General features: G+C 41.6%; 1 protein-coding gene across 1 annotated transcript in view; it reads right to left on the reverse strand.

Annotated features, from left to right (window-relative positions):
• Nucleotides 1-10,881: 10,881 nt before the first annotated feature.
• Nucleotides 10,882-18,832, reverse strand: part of LOC105226842 (E3 ubiquitin-protein transferase MAEA) — a 133,485-nt gene continuing 125,534 nt past the window's right edge. The window contains exon 6 of the mRNA XM_049450116.1: nt 10,882-11,468. Coding sequence (XP_049306073.1) covers nt 11,453-11,468 — 16 coding nt within the window. The 3' untranslated portion in view covers nt 10,882-11,452. The remainder of the gene's footprint in view (nt 11,469-18,832) is intronic.

The raw sequence follows: 18,832 nt of genomic DNA on the forward strand, positions 1-18,832 counted from the left end.
ATGACAGACATTTTTTCCAGGATTGAGGCTCACAAATTGCAGATTTCGACAAGAAGTTGTCAGAGAACCTTCATCAGGGACGTAGATCGAGAAGGTTCACGACGCGAAAAATAATTTTGGCTAACTCGATCGAGACGAGAGAGTTTTGCACCAGGGGCATTGAGCATTTTCAGTGTTAAATGAGAAAAAATAATTATAATTCCAATGCTAATACTATGTTCAGACCGACACTTAATCACACGATTTCGACTGTTGAATGGATTATCCCACTAATGTTAAAAATTTATCAAGATTTCGCCATACAAAAATGACAGTACCAAATCACTTCATTGAAATGATTTGAAACTGGTCCACGCTAAATCTGTCCGTGCGACTCTGATTTAGCGCAATCTACTTGTCAGCACTGGAAAACTGTTACATTATCACAGCTTATTTAAACACTACAAAGGGAAAAAAATGTAAACAAACAAATTTTTTTTAAAGCAATGAATCTAATTACAACTGAAAATCGACCAAGCACATGAAAAAATGCATCTATTATTTCTATTATATGGAAAATATTAAAAAAAGACGGCATTTATTTCAAAATACTACTCGTATATAACAATCTTTTCTTTTGATAAATATTAAGCGATGTGAATTCTTGAAACAGCTGTTTTTGATCTTTCTAACGGCAGTGAGAAAACTGTTGAGTTATGAAATGCTTAAATGTAATCTAATCTTTGAAATTTTCGATCTGAACATAATATAAGGAATGTACGCTTACTGATTCGCTTATTTACTATACGCAAACTAACCTTCTTATAAGGGGCCATCCATAAATTACATCACACGAATTTAAGGACTTTTTAACCCCTCCCCACGTCCTTGTAAAAAGTTGTCACATTTTGAACTTGCCCCATTTTCGTGACGTCACACATTTTCCAATTTTATGGATTTATCTAGAAATAAAAAAACAAGAATAACCTATTCTATTTATTGAATAATATTTAATATAATCAACATTTAGTTAAATATTAAAGTACAGACACAACGAATGACTAGTCAAGAAATTAAAGATACTTAATTATGCTAATTAAAAATACAAAACTTAATCATCTTGTGTCCATGGACTTTTGACCCACTCCTTTATATCTATCTGAATTTGGACATCAGGAACATCTTTCGTATCAACATCGTCTTCTTCCATCCATAAAGCATCGTCATCATTCATTAAACAGAGAATCTCTTGGGCACGTCTAGCCGCAATTCTTTGGAGGACTAATTTTCGCGATAGGTAACAGCTCTTGTTTTTATGTGATTGTTTGTGTTAATTGGTGGCTTTATAAGAAGAAAAATATAGGCCACATATGCTAAACGATCTTTTAAATAAGTATGACTCGACACTAGGGCAATAACTATCATGGAACTTGTTTCAGATGGGATGATGCTTGGAGATTTAATAATATCTGTAGTAATAATGGAGCAAACTTAGCGTTGTTGTCATCACTCTCTGTGACTCCATAACCTTCTGATGTCTGTTTAATTAACAGAGGTGGTGGTAAAAATCCTTCTTTTAATAATTTCCAAAGACTAGAACGTCATACACTGCAACATGCAATAGTATCACATTTAGCTATTTGTAAAAAATATTGTGACTCACGTACATGATTAGCTTACCAAGTAGCATTATTTTTCAACATCATAGCCTGTTCAATATCCAGTCCAGTAACAGTTGGTGCAACACATTCAGCAACGACTGGAAAATTATCAATGACTAACTTGCTCCAAATGTCAGCCAACACATTGCCCGCACTTTCGAAGTTTCGTTTTTCTAGATCTAAATCAGTACTTGAATCAACTGAGAGGTGCCATGCGTCGTTCAACTCTGTTAAATGCACTCCTTCCTGGGTACGATTTTGACATCGTTGCGGGGGCATCTCTAATAGGTGTGCTCCAAGCGCTCATAGAAGGCATCTTTGGTCATATCGTCCTTCTCTTCAGTCGGGGCGTGGGCGCAAATCAGCGATATGTTGAAGAACCTCGCTTTGATGCGGATTGTGGCTAGACGTTCATTTACCGGTGACGGAGTCTCTCTCCCACCACGAATCCCACATCAAACATGCGATCCTTTATATTTTATATCCTTAAATGCCACAAGGACCTACTTGCCTCAGTCCTTGTCCCGTCCCTTGCATTTCTGGGACGGCGGTGATGTCAGCCTTTACTCTAACGAGAACATCAACCAGCCGAGCAGCGGCACCTTCCCAATTAAGGGACCGGACTTTACAGGTGCATGACCTCAAATCATAGTCGTTAATTCGTTTGCCATGGTCGTCATCAAAAGGGGGGTCACTCATCCGAGGCTTGTTGTTTCCTTTCATTGGGGGTGTTTTTTACGTGGCGGGTCCCAAACCCAGCGCACAACCCTATGTAGGGTATGTTTCGCCTTCTCACTTTAGCTCGCCTTCAAACGGATGTTCTTAGGCTTCCCAGAGGATACTTGGCCAAAGACCGGCGGTCGTGAGCTGCTTGAGTCATATGTAAAAGTTTCTGGCCACTCCCAAGTGAATGGCCATCAGAGAACTTTCCTCACTTGCGTGAACTTCTACACATGACTCCATCCTCCAAGCTTCTTTAATTGCTGTAATTTCCGAGGTGAAAATAGCCGTGTAGCTAGGCAAAAGTCCATTTTTGATTAGTTCTTTAGATTCTGTTGTAACAACAAAAGTGTTTTCAACTTTCTGTGAACCATCACAGTACCAAATTAGCCAGTTCTTTTGCTTCCATTTTTGCACTTCCTCAGCATGTAGTTGCCTTAGAGGAAGTGGGTTCGTGCTATTTTTGGTAAAACCACTGGATATGAAAGGAGATTCTGCAGATTTCTAGGGACTGAAGAATACTTTTCAGGTTTTTAGTTTCGATAAATCTATGCCTATCTTCATAACCATTTTGAAGATTTTTGTATAATTAATTTTTAGGTATTTTTTCAAGTGAGCTAGAGTCTTGAAGTCTAATTACAGGATGTTAGCATAGTTTTGTGTGCAGTAGTAAATTTTATTCCCTGTTAATTTAAAAATGCAGTCTTCAAAAGTAAGGAGTTTCAGTTCATAGAGAATGTTTGCAATTGGAGTTGATCGAAACGCGAGACTAATTATGCGTGCTGCCATGTGGTAGTATTTTTTGATTTGCCCAAATATAATTATGTATGTAAACGAATATAAAAGAATCATACGCGTAATCTATATATGTAAATATGTACACTCAGTGCTTCATGCGAAATCTCCGTTGACACGGACAACTTGCGTTCCTTTATACGGCTACTGTAGTGAATACCACAAGGACCTACTCGCCTCATTCTTTGTCCCGTCCAACACATTTCTTGGACGGTGGTGATGTCAGCCTTTATTTTCACAAGGACATCAACCAGTTGGGCATCGGCACCTTCCCAATTAACGGAGCGGCTATTCCAGGTGCATGACCTCAAATCGTAGTCCTTATTTCGTTTGCCATGGTCCTCATTAAAAGGGGGGTCTCCGGGTCATACCATGATGCCCCAATCGAACCATTTGGCCCCAAGTGTATGGCCAATAATTACACTGTGGAACATTTTTGGGATTATTGTCTGGGGGGTGAGAAATTCCAAGTCAGGGTGATGGTACTAGGTCAGTATAGTAAAACCCTCAGAGGGTTTGGCGTTCGTATGTGTCAGATTTTTTTTGACCTTTTACATTTTTTCCTTATCTTGATGTTTTTTTAACATAACTCGCGAACCACTTGTCCGATTTTGATGAAACAAATTTAGAAAAATTAAAAATTACAGTTTCTCTAATCTGTTTCTATACCGTTTTCCTATATAATGACAAAAGAATAGAGAGGCCGAAATGCGTAAGTACGAAGAGCTTAACAAGCTTGCCGACAGGGGATATGCTCGAAAATTTTACACAAAGATGCGGCAGCGAAGAACTGATAAGGAGCATGCATCGCCTTCTTTGTAGAATATGGTCGAACGAAAGCATGTCCAACGAGTGGAATTTAAGTGTGCTCTGCCCAATTCACAGAATGGGAGGCCACACAATCTGCGCCAACGACAGTGGGATAACCCTCCTAAGGTTCTATCGAGCGTATTGCGTGAACGATTAAATCACACCATCAAAAAACTGATTGGACCTTATCAGTATATCTTTAGACCTGGAAAATAAACAACTGACCAGATATTCACCATCCGCCAAATCTTGGAAAAGGGCCGTGAAAACTCACCACCTCTTCGTCAATTTCAAAGCTGCCTTTAACAGCACGAAAAGGAGCTGCCTTTATGCCGCAATGTTTGAATTTGGTATCCGGCAAAACTAATATGACTGTGTAAACTGATGCTGAGCAACACCAAAAGCTCCGTCAGGATCGAGAAGGACCTTGCCGTTCGATACCAATTGAAGTTTAAGATAAAACGACTGTTCTTCGTGTGACTTCCTCAATCTGCTTCTGGCGAAAACAATTCGAGCTGCAGGACTAAAGCTGTACCTTCTTGGTTTAGTCCTGCATCTCTTTAAGAAGAGTGTACAGATGCTGCCGTATGCTAATGATATTGATATAATTGGCCTTACCCTTAGTCCTGCTTTCTCCAGAATGGATAAGGCAACGAAACAAATGGGTCTGATGGTGAACGATAGCAAGATGAAATATCACCTGTCTTCAACCAAACAGTCGTCACACTCGCGACAGGCACCCACGTCACTTTGAAGTTGCAGATAATTTCGTCTATCTTGGAATCAGCGTAAACACCAACAACAACGTCAGCCTCGAAATCCAACGCAAGATATCTCTTGCCAACAGGTGCTACTTCGGACTAAATAGGCAATTAAGAAGTGAAGTCCTTTCTCGGCGAACAAAAACAAAACTATATAAGTCAGTCATTATTCCCGTCCTGCTAAGGTGCAGAGGCATGGACGATGACAATATCTTATGAGACGACGTTGCGAGTTGTCGAGAGAAAGTTCTCCGAAAGATTTATGGTCCTTTGCACGTTGGCCACGGCGAATATCACATTCGATGGAACGGTGAGCTATACGACAGTTGGTCTTAAAAATCTGCATTTTTTCACCTCTCAATAATAATATATTCGGGAAATTTGACGGCGGATTTTATAGCTTACGCTAATCGCGTACTTGCAGCCAGGACACTACCAAGATCTTCTTAAGAACTGGACCTGGCGACGCGGGACTTTTGGATAATAGTTTTCCTTGCCTCGTCATCTTTTTGGCCTTTTTAAAGCTGCACAAAAGCTTCGTTGTTTTTTGTCGTTTTGTCCTGCGCATCAACTTTTTGTACTCCCTTTGGAGATCGTTATATTGATTTTAACAATCCGTGCTTTCTGCTAGCTTAGCCCAGTTGAAAAATTTTCGTACTCAGCACCTGCAAGATCCGAGCCCTTTGATCGCCAAAGCGACTTTGTTTTGTGCTTGAGTCGCATCGAGGGGAGAGTTCAAATATTATGAAATGCTGTATCAATAGCATTCGTGAATAAAGTCTCGCCCCTTTCAAGCAGTTATGTGATTTATACTCGGAAGGGCTAGATATCCCAATTTGTATTTCTGGGATTTTTTCTAACAATGTATCCGACTTTTACTTCAGATTTTATGTAGAAGTAGATGTACCTACGGTCAGAGAATAATGGGACGTTATGTCCTGGACGTTTTTGAAGGTGAGTTTTATATAGGCACGTTCCGCACCCCGTATGGCTATAGGACACAAAGAGTATAAGATCATCCTTTATACCCTTTTAGCCACAGCCATTAAGTCTTCTGTGAGAAAACTAAGGTCAATATGAGAAATACACAAGCCATCGCTGGATGACGCCTGATTGTAATGTTCTTACGCAACCAGCCCAAAAGCAACTTGAGACCATGATACCCTAGCGGGAATTTTTGCTAACCGATTATGTGCGGTAGAGACATTAAAATTTACATCTAGCCTGTCAAAAGAGACTTTTATAAAAGCCGATGTCCAAATTGGACGATGAGCTAGGCACCACTTACTTTTAAATGAAATCACATATCTTGGGACCTGTTTTACCGATTTCAATCAAATCCGCGACAACGAGAAAATTGGACAAAAACTTCACCTACTTCACAATTGTAAATTCCTTCTGTTTCTTTCACTTTCCAGTATACACAAAATTACCAATTACTATAATCAAATAGAGCCACATTACGACCAACACTTATGCTAATCGAACCAAAACTTTTCAAATCGCTACCAACCCTTGATAACAGTATATCTGTATGCTAAGAAGTCGTGCTAGTCGTTTCTTCTTTTAATAATTTGACGACATTTCAAGATGCCAAGTGCAGTCAGGCCTCTCTGCATATGATCTCTCCAACGGAGTGGAGGTCTTCCTCTTCCTCTGCTTCCGCCTTCCGGTACTGCGTCGAATACTTTCAGAGCTGGAGTGGTTTCATCGTTGAACTATGTCAATGTGGTCGTATAACTCGCACAGCTCAACGTTCCATCGACTGCGACATTCGCTGTGGCCAACGCGTGAAGGACCATATACATATCTTCCACAGGACCTTTCTCTCGAAGCACATAATGGGCAGGGTTATTCTGTGTTGGATTTTGAGGCTGACACTATTGTTGCTGATCACACTGGTTCTAAGACACACGAACTTATATATTACTTCGTAGTTATGACTGTTAACAGTCACGTAGGAGCCACGTCATGAGTACGTCGACTGTCTGCTTTGCTTCGCCTCCATAACCAGTATAGAGAAAACAAAACTAACGGCGCGGATGTTGATGCCCATGTTATCAATATCATCAGCATACGCCAGCAATTCTACACTCTTCAGCTCTGCAGATCGAGCTGTCCCCAACAGTAAATTGAAATAGTCGTACAATAGGGAGTCGCATTGGCTGAAACCTCATTTGGCATCGAACGGCTTGGAGAGGTCCTTTCTGATCCTGACTGAGCTTTTGGTATTGCTCAACGTCAGTTTACATAGCCGTTTTAGTTTTGCGGGGATACCAAATTCAGACATAGCGGCATAAAGGCAGCTTCTTTTCGTGCTGTCAAAAGCTTTGAAACCAACAAAGGGATGTGCGTGTCCATTCCTTTTTATTCCAAGATTTGGCACATGGCGATTATATGGTCAGTTGACTTTCCAGGCCTAAAGCTATTCTGATAAGGTTTTTAATCTTTTACAAAACATGCTCGATAAAGCTTTATACGCTATGTTGCGCAGACTTATCCCACTTATCCCCAATAAGCGGGCATGCTTTCCTCCGACCATATTCTACAAAGAAGCTGAAGCATGCTCGTTATCAATTATTTGCCGCCGCGTTTGAACAGCTCGCCCGGTAATCTATCGGCCTCCCGTTCTGTTGTTCTTTAAACGGTTAATTGCCGTTTAAACGAACTTCTTCATGGTCGTTCAAAGGAACTTCTGCTCTATCGCCATCGATTGGGGATCGGGTTTGCCTTCTCCTGGAGTTATACGTTCACTGCCATTCAGAAGGCTGGAGAAGTGCTCCCTCCATAATTTTAATTTCGACCAGCTTGTCAAGCTCTTCGTATTCATGCATTTCGGCTTCTCTTTTTTTATAGAGCGTATCTTGGCTGCAGCAGAACAGTAACCCGAGTCGATGTTAGGACCTTGGAACGTACGCACGTCCAAAACACTGGTTACGTGTCTTTCGTCTATCAAAACATGATTGATCTGTTTGTCGGCTTTTCGGCCCGAAGACAGCCAGGTAGCTTTGTGAGTTTTCTTATGCTGAAATCTAGTACTACAGATAACCATATTTCGGACCCCAGCGAAGTCGATCAACCTCTACCCATTTGAAGATATTTCATCATGGAGGCTGAATTTACCGACCGTTGTGCCAAAGATACCTTCTTTTCCCACCCTGGCTTTAAAGTCACCAAGCACAATTTTGAAATCATGGCGGGGCAGCTCTCACAAGCGCTAGTCCTTCCGTCGGATTTTAGCCATATGTTCATCCACCGGGCTGAATGCCAGTACTCGGCGATGTAGTCTCTTTTCCACCACGAATCCCATACCGAATTTTATCTCCTTTTTGTGGTCACTGTAGTAAATGCCACAAGGTCCTGCTTATCTTAGTCTTTTCCCTCTGCGGGTAGGGGGGACCCCCTTGGTGCAGGGGGGGAACCGAATATACCCGCGGTAAGGCATGCCTGTCGTAAGAGGCGACTAAGATCCTGGTCGCCAGTCGAGTTGTGTGGAAACTCAACTGGTAGTAACTTTGGTTACAAGGTCTTACCAGAGACTTTAACCTGGTACCACGGGGAGCAGTAAGCCCTTGGAGGTAAAACTCCAATCTGCTCATTGGGTTTGGCCCTTTGTGGAGATCCGTGGTGGCCCAAATCGCGGGAAGAACTGACTTTGTCAGTTCAAATGTGGAGTTGCATTGCAACATGGCGCCGTGCACATAGTACGGAAGAGGTTTTAGATGGGCCTCGAACCCCACCAAGGAGGTTAGTGTATCCATGCCACACTGCCGATTGGTACTGAAAATCGTTACCCAGTTTTCAGGGCGCTGATCGACGCATAGTATTGATCCGTTGTGCTTCTGAGCACCGTGGATTTAGGCCTTCGCAGGTAGGATCCCATGTAAAATTCTCTCGACTGTTATCTTAGTCTTTGTCCCTTCTATCGCATTTCTTTGACGGCGATGATGTTTGCCTTTACATTTACGAGGCCATCAATGAGGCACCTTCCCAATTAAGTGTCCGAAAATTCCATGCATGCTGGCCACTCCCAAGTGAATAGCGCTTTGAGAACTTTCCTCACTTGCGTGAACTTCTACACATGAGTTCATCTTCTAACTTGACCTTGTCCCCATATAACTAATATCAGGATTTTTTCGAATATCTAGTTTAGTAAACAGGGAGCATTTTGTTATTGGGTGGTATAGTCAAATATAAATAAAACTTGTTCAATGTTACACTCATCTCCCATATACTAAAAATAATATTATAACAAATTTATGCCGAATATGCTTGAATATGTTTTGAAGTATATCTGGCAATGTCGGATTTAGTTCATTTTTTGAATTTCACTTCACATGATTATATGTGGGGTACCGTTAACAAAGCTCCTAGAGGAATATTATTACTCGTGTCACATGTTTATTGTATGTAGTATAGGTAATAAGAGAATAGTCAATTCTACTCCAAACGTCTATATAGTAATACTCATAATGATTTTTTCTAACAAATTTTATGCCGATTATTAATACAATAGGTCGTCCCTTTCTCTGCCCTCAATATACAGCGCAGACTTATTTTTCTTTTTCAACTTTCAATCGTTCAGCTTGGTCAAAATGTGTGATATTTTCATGGAAATGGACAAGTTTTCTTAAAAGTTGTATGATCTAGCATTGAATTAGAATGAAATTGGTCTGTACCATACTTTGGGCCAAACCTCATAGCTCTAATATAATGATATATTAGGGCGATTATCTTGCTCTTTCAAGATGCAAAAATCCTATAACGAAATATGCAAGCACAAGAGAGCAACCATTGCAGAATCTAGTGATATATGAACGGCTGATTCGGTCAATTTGTTGAGAATGATTATTGTGCATTACTATTGTGAATTGGAGTATCTTCTGCATTAATTTTTCACAAAAAACTAACAAATCTTTATAATTTATATAGAAATTACAAAATGTATTTAAAACTTATTTTCCTCAATCATTTAACGGCGAAATACGTCTTTATGTAAAATTACAGGTGGTACAGGGTTGCAATTATTTTTTTACGTGTCATTGCATGAAAATAAACATGGCTTTTGGTCTGTCATATTTTACAGCTATTGCGAATAATTTTCTGCTTGTGTTAGTGTTGTGCCGTTGCACCAAGTGGAAAATTCTGCAATTTCTGCACCATGCAAGGGTTTTGCAATAACAAGAGAATACCCCTATTATATTATATATGTATATTAAATTTAGCCTCTTCGGCCGAGTTGACATCACATCCATTTAAATATGCATCTCATTTGAATATATTAGGGGTATTCTCTTGCTCTTGCAAAACCCGGTGCACGGTGCAAGCATTGCAGATTTACAACGGCACAACAACAAACACACGCAGAAAAATATTTGCAAGGGCTGTGAAATATGTCAGACCAAACCCATGTATATTAGCGTGCAATGTCACGCAAAAATAAAATTGCAACCCTGTTGTAGTTGCCATTTTACATAAAGACATATTACGTCGTTAAATTGTTGAGAAAGGTAAATTTTAATTATATTTTATAATTTCAGAAGGTGCGCCAATTCACAATAGCCATGCACAATAGTAATTTACAATAAATTGACCGAATCAGTCGCTCATATATCACTAGATTCTGCAATGGGTGCTCTCGTGCCCTTGTATATTTCGGTGTAGTATTTTTGCAATCTGCAATCTTGCAAGAGCAAGAGAATACCCCTATTTTAGTTGACTAAAAAAAAAAATATATAGCAATAAAACTAAGTTAAAGTTTATTGCCTTCAATATAAGTAAGTCAAGAAGATACCAGATTTGATTGTAGTTTATTGACGATTTCATCAAATAATGAATGCTGAATTTTTTGCAACATTTTTAGTATAATTTAATAAACCTAATTTTTCGGGCTTTAATTCTTGCCATTTGCAAATGTTGTGTTTTAACAACTTACTACTTTCTTACTTGTTTATGTAATATATTTTATTAATTCAGACCCTTATATATATTTTAAAGGAAAAGGATTTAATGAATCAGTTGATATTTTATTTATATTTTATGCAATTTTTTATTGCTTCTTCAATCGATCTACTATAATCACAACAATTAAGATTAATAGGTGGGCAATACAAATCCACGACTTATATATAATTTTACATTCTACTCCATATGCATATAAAATCAACTTAATTTATTATAAAGTTGCATATATTGTATGACAAGTTTCTTTTCTTTTTCTTGCAAACAATTATTATTATGATATAACTTTAATTATGGTAACATTAAGAAATAGAATTGAAAAAATAATAATATATTATACATATACATATATATAATATAAATAACAACTTCTTGACGATTTCGCCACTTAAGTCACGATTATAGGCTTGGGTTGGTAAATCAGGTGTCATAAGACAGTTAGTTTCGACATGCCAGTCGGAATCAGTTAATGATCCTTTGACGACTTTGTATACTGGTATATGATGCGAGTCGTGGTACGTTTTCGATAACTTTAATCTCTGAACCAGCTCTGACCTTTCGGGTCGGGTTAATTATGGCTCGTATTTTATTCCATTTACCATCGTGTTTTATTTAGATCATAACAGTCGGTATAAGGGTCGGCTTAGTCAATAACGTTGGAAGGCCTTTGTGCCTGTGCAAGTTTTCTTCGCTTTTTGTTGTTCTCTCTGAACGCACGATGAATGTGGGCCTGCTCTGTCGGCTTCAAATTGGTTTCAAACTAGTTTAAAGGGCCATGTCACTATAAGGAAATAATATTAATTATTTGGTAAGGTGACTATTGTTATTACTGGGCGGGTAATTGTTCACTGAGAGGTACGTATGTCAACTACTCTTGTTTTATTTTCTGCGCCGAGATACGTTTTTCGATGCGACTAAGTCTCGAATCATTTGGGGTAATGTTTTCTGTCGTATAACTACCATATCGTTAAAGCGTACGGACGTGTTAATTTAATTCGCTACGTAAATTCTGTCTTTACAAAAAAAAAAAACTAATAATAATCAAGCAAAAAATAAAAAAAAAAATTATTAAATTGTAAACAAACATAAAGAAGAGTGCACAAAAATTAATAGTAATAAACATAAACTAATATTGTACTAATCAAAAAGTGAAAACAAAAAAAAAAAAAATTAAAAACAATAATGAGTGCTTCACAGTCTCACCGTCAAGGCCGTAGGCATTCCTTAAATGCCTACTTCAGCTATGTCGACCCAAAAACTATAACAATTCCTGGCAATAAAAAGTGTTAAGGCGATGATGAGTCATCGCGGCGGTCAGCTAAAAAGGAAACGAAGCAAAGGACGAAGTCAGCAGAAACAACAGAAAACAACAATCGGGCAGCAACAAATGCGCTGACAGCAACCAGACTGGTACCAGCAAGCGCGCAGGCAACGAAAAAATCACAACGCAAGGTGACAATGTACCAATAAAAAAGGCTCTTTTGTACAAACTGGCATTGACCGCTACGTTAATATAAAGTTAGCGGTCAATCCTAAAAAATGTCAAGACGGCACACCAAATAAAAATAAAACTGAAGTTTTAAATGGCAACAGATTTGCCTTACTAAGCAATGGTTCAGACGACGATGCGAAGGGTACCACCACAGTCGTTAATACCAAACCACCTCCAAAATATTTGCGCGCACGTCGCAGTTATACTCTCGTTGCGAAATAAAGTGAAATTGTAGGTACTAACAATTTTCATATAGTGCCTTTGAAAAAAGGCAATATAGATGAAACAAAAATTCAGTCCTACACTGAAAAAAGTTTTATGGAAATCGTTAAATATTTATCAAATAAAAACAAGAATTATTATTCGTATCAACTAAAGAGCTCTAAGAGCCTAGTTGTTGTAATTAAGGGTATAAAGTCCGCCGTAGATACCAACAACATAACAACAGAAAGACACAATAAAACGAATCACCATAGCGGACGAACACATAGGCGCCAAAAATAGCAGCAGCCACAACAACAACCAGCAGCAACAACAGCAGCAGAACCTTTGAAAATCAACGCGGGAATTAGTAACCACATCAGGTTTTACATAAAACTTATATTATACTTAGAAATTACCCCATAAGTTATATAAGAATTATCTTTATACATATTTCAAATAACCCAAATTATAAGTATACATATATCCACACATACCCACACAATTGTATATACTAACACCCATATACATATATTACACATCCTCAAATACACAAACTGAATTGTTAATTACCCGAATTCTAATCATTTTTATTTAATTTGGCACACCGGCAACCTGGATTGGCTGCCTAATAAAATAAAATAAACCCACCCATCGTTTGGATCAGGATTTCGGATCATCAGGATTTGTACACGTACATATTTTCACCCTCCCAATCAACCCGGTGGGACTCTAAATGTCCAAGGAAATAGTCACCGTCGCTGAACTTTAAACGACCGGGGGGCTGGCAGGTCAGGGATAGCCGGACGGCCGGTAGTAGCAGATTAGTTGCGAAATAAGATTAAATGAATAAGAAATCCCCGACGAGAAGCGGCAGGAGCGGAGGTTGCGGTATAAAATCCAGCAAGACCGTTGAAACTCGTGCTACAGTGGGCGAATCGACACCGCCCCTTTGTAATATGTGTCCCCCGCAACATGCAAGGGCATGTTGTGTAATAAAAAAAATCCAGGCGCGACGGATCCATAATGGGCGGCTTCCTGGTCAGCGTCAGTTCACCATGTTAGGTGCGGCTGATTAAATCTACATGACCGGTACACGACGTCAGAAGGATGGAGTCATGGGTAGAAGTTCACGCAAGTGAGGAAAGTTCTCTGATCGCCATTCACTTGGGAGTGGCCAGAAACTTTTACATATATTCAAGCAGCTCACGACTTCCGGCCTTTGACCACGTATCCTCTGGGTAGCCTAAGAACATCTGTTTGAAGGCGAGCTAAAGTGAGAAGACGAAACATCCCCTGCCTAGGGTTGTGCGCTGGGTTTGGGAACCGCCACGTAAAAAAACACCCCCAATGAAAAAGTGTAAACAGCCTCGGATGAGAAACCCCCCTTTTGATGACGACAATGGCAAACGAAATAAGGACTACGAATTGAGGGCATGCACCTGGAATGTCCGGTCTCTTAATGGGGAAGGTGCCGCTGCCCAGCTGGTTGATGTCCTCGTAAAAACAAAGGCTGACATCACCGCCGTCAAAAAAATGTGATGGACGGGACAAGGACAGAGACGAGTAGGTCCTTGTGGCATTTACTACAGTGGCCATATAAAGGAGCGTAAGTTTGGTGTGGGATTCGTGGTCGGAGAGAGACTGCGTCGCCGAGTACTATCATTCACTGCGGTGAATGAACGTTTAGCCACAATCCGCATCAAAGTGAGGTTCTTCAACATATCGCTGATTTGCGCCCACGCCCTGACGGAAGAGAAGGACGGTGTGACCAAAGATGCCTTTTATGAGTGCTTGGAGCGCACTTATGAGAGATGCCCCCGCCACGATGTCAAAATCGTGCTTGGCGACTTTAACGCCAGGGTGGGCAAAGAAGGTATCTTTGGCACTAAGGTCGGTAAATTCAGCCTCCACGAGGAAACATCCCCAAATAGGTTGCGGCTGATCGACTTCGCCGGGTCCCCAAATATGGTTATCTGTAGTACTAGATTCCAGCATAAGAAGATTCATCAAGCTACCTGGCTGTCTCCGGATCGAAAAACTACCAACCAAATCGATCATGTTATGATAGACGGAAGACACGTCTCCAGTGTTTTAGATGTGCGTGCGCTCCGAGGTCCTAACATCGACTCGGACCACTATATTGTTGCAGCCAAGATTCGCAACCGCCTCTGTGTAGCTAAAAACGCACGCCAACAAACACAAGGAAGGTTCGACGTTGAGAAGCTGCAATCACAACAGACAGCCGAAAGATTTTCCACTCGGCTTGCACTCCTGCTCTCTGAGAGCACTCGTCAACAACTCGATATAAGGGAACTGTGGGACGGCATTTCAAACTCCTTACGTACAGCTGCAACCCAAACCATTGGTTTTCGGAAAGTCCAAAAGAACAGCTGGTACGACGAGGAGTGCCCTACCGCAGCGGAGAGAAAACAGACTGCTTACTTCGAAACGTTACGATCGACCACAACATGCGCGGGATGGGATAGATACCAAGAGCTGAAGAGGAAAGCGAGACGCATCTGCAGACGGAAAAAGAAAGAGGCCGAAATGCGTGAGTACGAAGAGCTTGATAAGCTGGCCGACAGTGGTAATGCTCGAAAATTCTGCGATAAAATGCGGCGGCTTACAGAAGGTTTCAAGACCAGAGCATACTCTTGTAGAGCCCCCAAAGATGATCTAGTCACCGATGCCCAGAGCATACTTAAATTATGGAGGGAACACTTCCAGCCTGCTGAAATGGCAGTGAACGCACAACACCAGGAGAAGGCGAATCCGATACCCCAATCGATGACGATGGAGCAGACGTTCCATTGCCCGACCATGAAGAAGTTCGAATAGCAATTGCCCGCCTAAAAAACAACAAAGCGGCGGGGGCTGATGGATTGCCGGCCGAGCTATTCAAACACGGCGGCGAAGAGCTGATATGGTGCATGCATCAGCTTCTTCGCAAAATATGGTCGGACGAAAGTATGCCCAACGATTGGAATTTAAGTGTGCTGTGCCCAATCCATAAAAAAGGAGACCCCACTATCTGCGCCAACTACCGTGGGATTAGCCTCCTCAACATCGCATATAAGGTTCTGTCGAGCGAATTGTGTGAAAGATTAAAGCCCACCGTCAACAAACTGATTGGACCTTATCAGTGTGGCTTTAGACCTGGTAAATCAACAACCGACCAGATATTCACCATGCGCCAAATTTTGGAAAAGACCCCTGAAAGGAGAATCGACACACACCACCTCTTCGGCGATTTCAAAGCTGCTTTCGACAGCACGAAACGGAGAAGCCTTTATTCCACGATGTCTGAATTTGGTATCCCCGCAAAACTAATATGGCTGTGTAAACTGACGTTGAGCAGCACAAAAAGCTCCGTCAGAATCGGGAAGGACCTCTCCGAGCCGTTCGATACCGAACGACGTTTCAGACAAGGCGACTCCCTATCGTGCAACAATGTCAGCCTGGAAATCCAACGCAGGATTACTCTTGCCAACAGGTGCTACTTCGGACTGAGTAGGCAATTGAAAAGTAAAGTCCTCTCTCGACGAACAAAAGCCAAACTCTATAAGTCGCTCATAATTCCCGTCCTGCTATATGATGCAGAGGCTTGGACGATGACAACAACCGATGAGTCGACGTTGCGAGTTTTCGAGAGAAAAGTTTTGCGATAGACTTATGGTCCTTTGCGCGTTGGCCACGACGAATATCGCATTCGATGGAACGTTGAGCTGTATGAGATATACGACGACATTGACATAGTTCAGCGAATTAAAAGACAGCGGCTACGCTGGCTAGGTCATGTTGTCCGGATGGACGAAGACATTCCAGCTCTGAAAGTATTCGACGCAGTACCCGCCGGGGGAAGCAGAGGAAGACCTCCACTCCGCTGGAAGGAGCAAGTGGAGAAGGACCTGGCTTCGCTTGGAATATTCAATTGGCGCCACGTAGCGAAAAGAACAAACGACTGGCGCGCGGTTGTTAACTCGGCTATAATCTCGTAAGCGGTTTCTATGCCAATTAAGAAAAAGAAGACCGGTACACAACGCAGCATTCTGGGAGTCCCTTGAACTATTCGCCAGCGACTTCTCCGCTGACGAAAGGGAGAGGGTGATGTGAGCTTGCCTCTGGCGAGGTATTAGCTGCAGCGTGTGTCAGTAAGCAGCCACTTCGGTCCTTGGTCAGGAAGTGTGCATTGGGCATAGGAGTAGTACCCTATGTTCCCCGGGTGAGCGCCGGTCCGTACGTGTTTTCCGGGACGGGCAAAGCGAAGGACTGGCCTCAGAGAACTGGGGTAGGGGCATTGTTCCCGAGGGTATACCCGTTTCAGTTTATTTCGGCCCACCCCCCTACACACGATGCGCTGTTGAAAAAGAAGCAAATGGAAAATAATACGAGAAACAATAACAATACAAACAACACAAATAATTGAAGCAGCATTTTTGGACATTTAATGAACAGTCGTGCTGAAAATTCGAGATCAGAGGTAGATCTGACTGTGAGGACTGCAAATGCGGAAGTAGATCCCTTCAGGTGGGTATCGAGGATAGCCCGATCGCCTAATCAGACGCCCACAGTAAATAAATCAGTGCGCGCGAGGTCATCGCCACCGGTGTTAGAAGATAGCACACCCCAAAGTGGCACAACATCCTGTGGACTACATTTCTGAACTAGGAAATGGCTGACCAAAGCAATGCATCCACCGCAGCGGTCTATAAATAACAACATGAGGGACATTCTTAGTTCTATAGCAAAGCTATATTCAAAAGCCCTGGAGGAGCACACAGGAATGATGGAAGCAAGACGGAATGTGCAGCTCAAGACCGCAACCACGGAAACAACACCGAAGAGGCCGCGGGAGGAAAACCCGCCGAAACGGAAAACACCGCCTAAAAGAAATAAAACGATGCATGAAGAGGCGCCGAAAAACCAACAAGCGGAGCGAACAAAAAGACATCGGGAAATAGCCCTCATAAGGTCAGAGAGGAAGCACAAAACGAGGACGGCTGGGTAAGTGTCAAGCGCAAGCCACAAAGCCACAAGAAGATTAACCGTAAACCACCCCCACGGCCCGATGCTATAGTCATAGCGCGCTCTGGAGATATGTCCTATATAGACATCCTTATGAAGGTGACAAAAGAAAAAAATCTGCAGAAACGCGGGCAAAATGTATCGCGTATTCGGAAAACAGCCAAAGAAGAAATATTTCTGGAACTCAAAGAAACACAAATGGAAAGTACGAGCGAACTAAAGGGCGAAATAAGTAAACTGTTAGGGGACCAGGCACAAATCAAAGCGCTTACCCACGAAGTCAAAGTAGAAATTCGGGATCTGGACGAAATCACAACCAAAGAGGACATTTCGGAGGCTATACGGAGAGGTGAAAGATCTAAATAATTTTGATGTGAGTGCGATTAAAAACCTCAGGGAGGCATATGCGGGTACGCAGGTAGCGGTAGTAAGCCTCCCTGCGCTGGAAGAAAGGATACTGCTAAACGAGCGGAAAATTAGGATAGGTTGGGTAGTCTGCAGGCTAAGGGAAAAACCAAATTTGAACAGCTGTTTCAGGTGTCTTGAATATGGGCATCTGGCAGCAGCATGTAGCAATTCGGATGACAGGAGCAAGTGCTGTCTAAGATGTGGTGAGAAAGGATACTTCGCACAGACGTGTGACAAGACTCCGTCTTGTGGTGCTTGCAAGAGCAAGAGGAGGGAAAACTCAAACCACCAAATAGGTAGTAAAAGATGCCCTCTATATCAGAAACCATATAAAAAATACAATAAATGAAAGTTATCCAGCTAAACCTGAACCATTGCGAAGCTGCTCAAGAGTTGCTTAAACAAACTGTCTTTGAAGAGAAGATGGACGTAGCAATACTGTGCGAACAGTATAAGAACGTAGACAACGCCACATGGGCCTCAGACACCTCCAGCAAAGCTGCCATATGGTCATGTGGAGGCAAAGTTTTCCAAGAAAAGTCACTGTTAGGAAAGGCCTACTTCACACGAGCCAAGATCTGTGGAATCAACTTTTATAGTTGCTATATCCCACCGAGTGTCCCACAAGGCTCGTTTGAGAAGATATTGGATGATCTTGTACAGGAAGTCCTAACAACTACAAATATCGTCGTAGCAGGTGATTTTAGCGTATGGGCTGTGGACTTGGGAAGTGTTAGTACGAACAAACGAGGAGACGCTCTACTCAAGGCCTTTTCATCGCTCGAAGTTGTGCTATTGAATACTGGAAATAGGAACACTTTCGAAAAAAATGGATTGACATCACGTTTGTTAGTAGCCCGTTAGTACGATCAACATGCTGGTAGTTTCTGACCTCTATACGCATAGTGACCACCTAGCTATTATAATGGAGATCGGAAAACCCAGGAATGGAACATACGCGCACACAAAGATGGTACAGACAAAAGGATGGAAAGCAGAAACGTTCGACGAAAATC

Source organism: Bactrocera dorsalis, chromosome 2 (genome assembly GCF_023373825.1).
Source record: "Bactrocera dorsalis isolate Fly_Bdor chromosome 2, ASM2337382v1, whole genome shotgun sequence".
In the NCBI taxonomy this organism is placed as follows: Eukaryota; Metazoa; Arthropoda; class Insecta; order Diptera; family Tephritidae; genus Bactrocera; species Bactrocera dorsalis.